Source organism: Grammomys surdaster, unplaced genomic scaffold (assembly GCF_004785775.1).
Source record: "Grammomys surdaster isolate TR1022 unplaced genomic scaffold, NIH_TR_1.0 125934, whole genome shotgun sequence".
NCBI classification, from domain to species: domain Eukaryota; kingdom Metazoa; phylum Chordata; class Mammalia; order Rodentia; family Muridae; genus Grammomys; species Grammomys surdaster.
In genome coordinates, this window is record NW_021620757.1 from 936166 (window position 1) to 943903 (window position 7738).

Here is a 7738-nt window from a genome sequence, read left to right on the forward strand (position 1 = left end):
GAGAGAGAGGGAGAGAGAGAAAGAAACAGAGAGAGACAGAGAGAGAGACAGGGAGAGACAGAGAGAGAGGAAGGAGAAGAACAGAGAAGAAAAGGAGGGGAAGAGATGAGGAAGAGGAGAAGGAGGAGGGGAAGGAGGAGAAGGAGGAAAAGAAATCACATCACAAGGATCTCAAACAATGAATATAAAGCTCTTTGAAGATGAGTGCCTAGCGGATGCCCAGGAATGCCGACTTTATCTTACTCTACTGATTTCATCACAACTTCAGAATATTTGAGTGGTGGCATGCTGGCACAAAGAGTGGGTTCTCCTTCAGTAGAACCAGATTATCCACGTCATGAACACGTCACCCTGCATGATGACAACAGCATCACTTTTCACCACATGCCCACTTCAATAACTGTGTTCTCCTTTTCATTCCTTTTAGAGCAATGGGAACGGTAGTGTTCATACAGTGCACAAATGTGACTATGTGGTTTTTTTTTAATAATATAGGGAAACATACAAAGAAAACAGAAATAGTCCCCAACCCTGGCAGGGATGGTGGTGCACACCTTTACTGGTAGAACTCTGGAGAAACTTAGAGCGCAATCATGAGTGAAAACGTTGAAATAAGATGTTAGGAATTCTACCTCACACCTTCCAAATATTGTAACACATTTATCTTGTAAATATTGAATGCAATTCGTATCATGAGTCACACTTTTAAAGCTAGGCATTCTGGGAATGTAATTCCCACTGAAGACACACACTCCAACCCCATTATGCTACTTACGTCGTCCTCTTTGGTTCCACCCCAGAAATTGGTGCCTCCCGCGTAGCTAGGGATGTTCAACACTGCTATGCCTTGAAGACTGGGGAGCGGGATATACTGCCCATCACACTGCAAGGCAGAAAGCTTGGAGGTTAGAATGCCTATAGTCCCAGCACTTTGAAGTGGATGCAGGAAGGGCAGTGATTCATGAACATCCTCAGCTACATAGTAAGTTCAAGGGCAGCCTGGCTTACAGGAGACCCTGTTTGAAAAATAAAAGGTTTAGAGGTCAAAAGGGGGCAACACTGTTACTTCTGAGCTATAGAGACAGGATTGTGTCCAGGGTGCTTGCTTTCTTGTAAATACACTCTTTCACCTTAAAAATGGTGAGATACAGTGTAATTTCTCTGTGGTGCTAGCTTGCTTGTAGATACACTCTTACATATTACAAAGGATATTACATATTACAAAGTAATATTACATATTACTTCAGCTTTTCTCTTAGTAAAAAAAAGTATAAATAACTAAAGATATTTTTTATAAAAATTGAATTAAAAGTATACTTTCCTTCATCTTTCCTCCCAGACCATGCATTACTTTTCTTGAATCTCCTTCAGACCACCTACAAACTTCTAGCCCAGTGGTCCTCAACCTTCCTAATGCTGTGACCGATTAATACAGCTCCTCGTGCTGTGGTGATATCCCAACCATAAATTTATTGCTACTTCATAACTGTGATTTTGCTATTGTCATAAATCATAATTACCTGTGTTGTCCAATGGTCTTAGGTGACTCCAGTAAAAAGCTCATTCAATCCCCAAGGGGGTCGCAAACCACAGGTTGAGAACTCCTCTTCTAGTCTCCGTACTTGTTTTAGGCATTCTGTCTAAAGCAGGCTCTGTATGGGCAGGCTTTGATCTCACTCGTCTCACTCAGAATTTCCCATAACTGGGTCCTCACCTGGGTTTGGTAACTAACCAGCAAGCCTTTAAACTGAAAGCTGAGCAGGGGCTGATAAGATGGTTAGGTGGGTAAAGGTGCTTGCCACCATCCCTGACAACTTGAGGTTAATACGTGGAACCCACACGTATATGAAAAGAACAAAATCCTCAAGTTGTTCTCTGACATCCACATGTGTGCCTTGGTGCACTTGCACATATGCAAGCACACACACACACACACACACACTCAACATTTTTAATCAAAGCTGTATTGTTCATGTAGCTAGATGCAAAGACAAGGAAAACCATGCATACTGGAGAGCACCATACACTCCCACCTTCTCATTCACCTAAATGAAAATTACCACTTAGATGAGAAAGGAGGGCTATGGCTGCTACAGTAATTACACATGGCATCAATGAACGCAGTGCCTAAAGTGGCCAGAAGAGGGCGATGGAGTCCCTGGAACTGGAGTTTGGTTAGTAGCCCATGTGAGTGCCAGGAGTTGAGCCTTAATTCTCTGAAAGCAGCCAGTGCTCTTAAAGGCTGAGCCTCCTCTTCAGCCCCTCTCCAGATCAAAAACCAACCAAACAAAAAACAACAACAGAAAACAGCAAAGAAAACTTATACTAAGTGTGTTGGCACACATCTGCAATCCATACTTGTGGGATGGAGGCAGGAGGATTGCTGCAAGTTACTGGCTAGTTTGGGTTACAGAGCGAGACTGTCTTTAAAATATAAAACAAGGCAAAACTGCTTCTTTTATATTTACAAATGAATGAATTTCCCTTAGTATAAGCAAAACTGACATTTTCATAAACGTCGCTCCTCAGATGTATTTTAATTTCATGGGTTTTTGTTTTATTCTATTATTTATTCTTAAATAAAACTTGTTAGATACTGAGGTGGACATAGCAGTTAAGGGATGGAGTTTGCATTTTCCAGTTATTTATTTTTTGTTTACATTCACTCTGTACTTAAAATGCACAAGCGTATATGATCATTACTTCAGTTAGAAAGAAAAACTGCTGGACACATGTAAGTCAGGCTTGTTACAGACAAGTCACTATTAATTAAAGTATATCAATTTCAGTAAAACCTCCCATTTATACCACTCAACGTTTTTCTATTGCAAGGGAGAAGATACGTTGTGATGTACCCTGGAGTTTCTGTCATAGGGATGGGATCATAAACCTCTCCTTGTGCTCTGATAGCTGGGCTTATATGGGCATCACAATGCCACACAGCAAACCCAGTTTGTATGGGCCCCATGCTTCTCAGTTTGCACCGTGACTTCTATCTTGCCCAGTGAATTTGCACCAAGCACTCTTCCATCCACTTGCACACAGAGAAGCCAGTCTAAGTCTTGGCTGGCACAAATTCAAACTCCACACATGAAATCCATATCCTTCCATACCAGAGAGGAAACCTTATCTGTGTAAAATAATGAATGAAAGGTGAACTCAAACAGGCCTGGTGCATAATGCAAGGCCTCCTCAGGAGACTCTGCTACAACCTTTCCCCCTCACCTCCCCACACACAGCATCACCAAGGACAGAAGCTGATACCCAGTCCTCTACACTCACTCTTAGAAAGCGCTCTACTTTACCTTACTGAAAAATGGCTAAGAACTCCAAGACTTTCTATTTCACTTTTTAATGTATATTAACATGTTTTCCTTTATCCTGTTTTACTCATTTTAGTTTCTTTCTTCTCACATAGCATATACTTTATTTTTAGACAAGGATATGTAGCTCAGGTTGACCCGAGTTCACGATCCTCCTGCCTCCATATCTCAAGTGTCGTGATTACAGGTATGAGCTACCAGGCTAGACTCATCTGGCCTGTTTATACCTGAATATACATGGTCTCAGCTTAAGGTTTGAAAATCAGGGGTCAATGGATAAATTCAAAGAACTGAAACTTGTTGATTAAAAATACATATCTTTTTACGTCCACTAACTAACCTATAGACTTAGCATTACCCTCTGTTACAAGTGTATGTAACAAGGCAGACATCAGCAGGACTGTGACTGAATGGTCAAAAGACATGCAGACTATATGAAAGTCTAAATGTTTCAGATATCATTTCATTTGTATTATCATTTATCAGGCTGTGTTTCTGCCACACTGCTGGGGTGTTGGAACACTGCCAATATACTGTTCAAGGGAGGCGAAATGCAGGGGTGCCAGGCTGCATGTCTGCCTTACCAAGTCTGACCAGGAGCTGATTCTAACAGCTATTGTTCTCAGTTATAAGGTTTATCGGGGTTTTTTTATTCTGCTTCGACCTTGCCAGTTCTTCTGTCTGGTGGCACAGTTCCACTTGCCCCACAATAATTATTCATTTAAGTGTGTATGAGTGCATACATGTATGCACATGTGTGCTGGGCAGAGGACAACTTGCAGAAGGCATTTCTCCCCTCCTACCATGTGGGCCCCAGGGACTGAAGTCTGGACACCAGGCTCAGTAGCCGGCCCCTTTACTTCAGGGAGCCACCTCACAGGTCTCTCATTTGTTTATCCCCACTTTGAAACATTGTATTTATGAGATACCCATTCGATTTTTATTTGACTTCATTATTGGTAATAATGAGATAAGCTAGTCTAACAAAAATACTTAACTGATTTTTATACCATCCATTATATCTACATAGCTTATTTAATGTATTAAAAACTATTAACGTGATCCATAGTTTCAGCAGACTGTCAAAGGACCCACACCTTCAGGGTCTTTTAAAACAAAGGAAAGAGCTCGTTACAAACAGCCTTTGGTCAAGACATTGACTATGGGCTAAGTGAACACTCTGAGCATTTGTGAGGTTGCCAAACCCATGGTGAGCTGTTTAGGTTATGCAATGGCTTATATACGCTTGGCTCAGGGAGTGGCACTATTAGAAGGTATGGCCTTGTTGGATTAGGTGTGTCGTTGTGGGTGTGGTCTTAAGACCCTCATCCTAGTTGCCTAGAAGTCAATCTTCCACTAGGAGCCTTCAAATGAAAGTGTAGAACTCTCAGCTCTGCCTGCACCATGCCTGTCTGGATGCTGCCATGTTCCCACCTTGATGATGCTGGACTGAACCTCTGAACCTGTAAGCCAACTCCAATTAGATGTTTTTATTAGACTTGCCTTGGTCATGGTGTCTATTCACAGCAGTAAAACCCTAACTAAGACAGGTTACAAGTATTAAATGGTTTTATAGTTGTTTTGTTTGCTTGCTTTGTTTATTTAAAAAAAAAAGAGTCATTCTATACAGCCTTGGCTGGCCGAAACTCCAGGCCTGAATGTGGGCAACTGTCCTGCTTCCAAACCAGAAGAGCTGGAATTCAAACATGTGCCACCACATCTGGCTCTATTTATATTTCTGAGTCTGTCCCCTCCATCCTCCCAATTTATGATCAGATTCATCTGTAGGGAACAGAGTTAGTGCTGAGTGAGTAAAATCCTGAGTGACTGTGTATTGTTGACACAGGTACATTCCTGTCAAAGAGTCCACAGCCTCAGGCTCGGAGGCATGGCAAAGCCTTCTGCAGGAGACTGAGGGCTAGATTAGACATCCTGTGCAGAAAATGTTCACCACAGCTTTCTGCCCCTGGATGTTTACTGCCTGAAGCTGCACCCTTACAGAGACACCTGCTGCCCCCAGGGTTGCTAAACCTGTCTCTTGATCCAGCGGTAGGCCATAAACCCTGCCTCCAGGTTTGTCATTATGTAATTATCCCACCTCCCAGTGCAAGCCTATATGCTGCTGAGTTCCTGGGGTGCTCAGCTCCTGCAGCTGAGAGCCAGACCCTCCATCTCAGCTTTCCATCCATGTCATGTCTGTCATTTCTTCATTCCCTCATGCACCAATCAAGTCTGTCCCTGGAGCCATGCTGCAACATGTCAGTTGTCGTAGTAGGAGGAGCATCTTCCTTATCAATGATCGTTATCAATGATCGTTACCCTACCCACTTCTGCCTCGAGATGGAGTCAGCTACTGTGTTACGCACTAAGGCTAACACAATATTACAACTAACTGTTCTTAAGGAGTGTGCCTTGGGGTGCGGCTGTGGTGGAGTCTTGGCAAAGGTGAACCTTCCTGATTTGTAGCCTTTCACCTAGTAAGGCTGTATTCTAATTTTACAAGCAATCATGAATAAAAGCAGCTGATCACCTAGAGGTGTTTCTAGGGTGACAAGGAGCAACGGCCTTATCTTCATGACATTTAGCTGATAGTTAGCCTACAACCCACTGTTAAGACAATGCCAAGACAACAGTACTCAGTTTAGTTAGCTTACCAGGGCATTCAATACTTAAGAGTTATAAATTCCTCTGTATTAGTGATATGATTTAAATAAAAATATCTAATCACAAAAGGAAGTAAGATATGTGCTGGACAAAAGATACAAGAAAATAAATTTACAGTAATAGATAGACTTCAAAGACTCCCACCCATCGTTTTCCTGCTACTGCAAGAGATTGAGTAACTTTGGTTATCCTGAAGTTTCTAAATAAATTAGGAAAAAAAAATGTCAAAATCCTTCTTAACTGACTTGTTAGAAATAACTGGATCAAAAAAATATGTATTTAAATTAAAATGAATAAGCGGCAAACACTATTTTCAAGGATGTTATAAAAACACTGGGCATTGTAAAACCAGAACATGAGTGTGTAAAAATCCATTATTGAAGACACTGTCCTACTAAAATACTTGCATGGCTCCACTCTGGTGACCCCAGCTTCAGGAACAGATGAGAATGGCCAGATTAAGTCTGTTGTTTCTAGGCAGAGTTGACACTACCTTTACAATACATATAATCACTAATTAAAAGGAAATTAGGTCAACTTTGCTCTTCAAATTATCTCTGGAGAATAAACTCAAATGTCTTTGCTTCCAGATTAACTCACCTCAAGTTGAACCCTTTGTTCCAAATTCTTGTATGATCTCTGTAATAACTCCCGGGTCCCAAGGACTCCATACCACATCAGGTTTTTAGTTCGACTTCTAAAAAATAAATATCGTGCAATCTCAGGAAATGTTATGTATTGGCTCCTTAAGTCAAAAGAGACAATAAATGAAATTAAAGTAAAATTGCCTTCATAATAACAACATTATGGGTATTATTGAAATTACCTGCATTTTTCAGGGTGCTCCTCTCTCTTGTTATTGAATTCTAATGAAATCTTTGCATCTAATCCAATCCCAAAGTAGTTGTTCATGACGCATTTCTCAGAGTATCCATCTCTACGATAATGAGGAAAAGCACATAAAAGTCAATTTCAGATTCACTACAAGTACAGTTTATTTACACAATCACACTTACTACCCCTTAGGTAGCCATTCTTCCGAGAGGGCTGGAAAGCAGAAGCCAGACCCTCCAGACATCCTCTGGGCACAAGTGCAATCATTTTTGGTCTGTCTGAGGCAAAAGTAGAGCAAAGACAGTCTTTGTTTTCTACTAACTTTAGCAGCCTTAAGTCTTGTCTTCTATGCCAGGGTCTGACTACACTGACAGATGATTACACAGACAGACGCCAGTACCTATGGGAGAGCTTTCCATCAGGTGCAATGCCCCTCTCTATTTTATGAGAGACTCTCTTCCATTTCAACCCTTAATAGTGGACAAATTGTAAGAAAAGCAACTTCTGAATTCAATCCATTCTTATAAATATTGTTCATACTTGTTTCCTTTTTCTTTTCACTATCACTTTTTTATGGGGTGAATGAGTGTTGCACAAATGCCATGAGTGTTGCACAAATGCCATGAGTGTTGCACAAATGCACATATGTATGAACATCAGAAGATAATCTGTAAGAGTCAGTTCTCTCCTTATACCACAGGTAAAGGTGCTTGTGCTTGTCACCAAACTTGATGACCACAGTTAATTCCCAGGACACACATGGTTGACAGAGAGAACTGACTCCTGCAAGTTATCCTCTGACCATACCAGATATGTCATGGTATGTGCACATGCACATATGCTCACACACATGCGTACACACACACACACAGAGAGAGAGAGAGAGAGAGAGAGAGAGAGAGAGAGAGAGAGAGAGA

At 41.3% G+C, this 7738-nt stretch overlaps 1 protein-coding gene across 3 annotated transcripts in view; it reads right to left on the minus strand.

The window, feature by feature from the left end:
- Positions 1-7738, minus strand: part of Dgkh (diacylglycerol kinase eta) — a 154602-nt gene that overhangs the window by 22948 nt on the left and 123916 nt on the right. For all 3 annotated transcript variants that reach the window (XM_028752704.1, XM_028752705.1, XM_028752703.1), the window contains 3 exons: positions 6814-6924; positions 6588-6684; positions 776-883 (listed from right to left, as the gene is read on the minus strand). In XM_028752704.1, coding sequence (XP_028608537.1) covers positions 776-883; positions 6588-6684; positions 6814-6924 — 316 coding nt within the window. The remainder of the gene's footprint in view (positions 1-775; positions 884-6587; positions 6685-6813; positions 6925-7738) is intronic.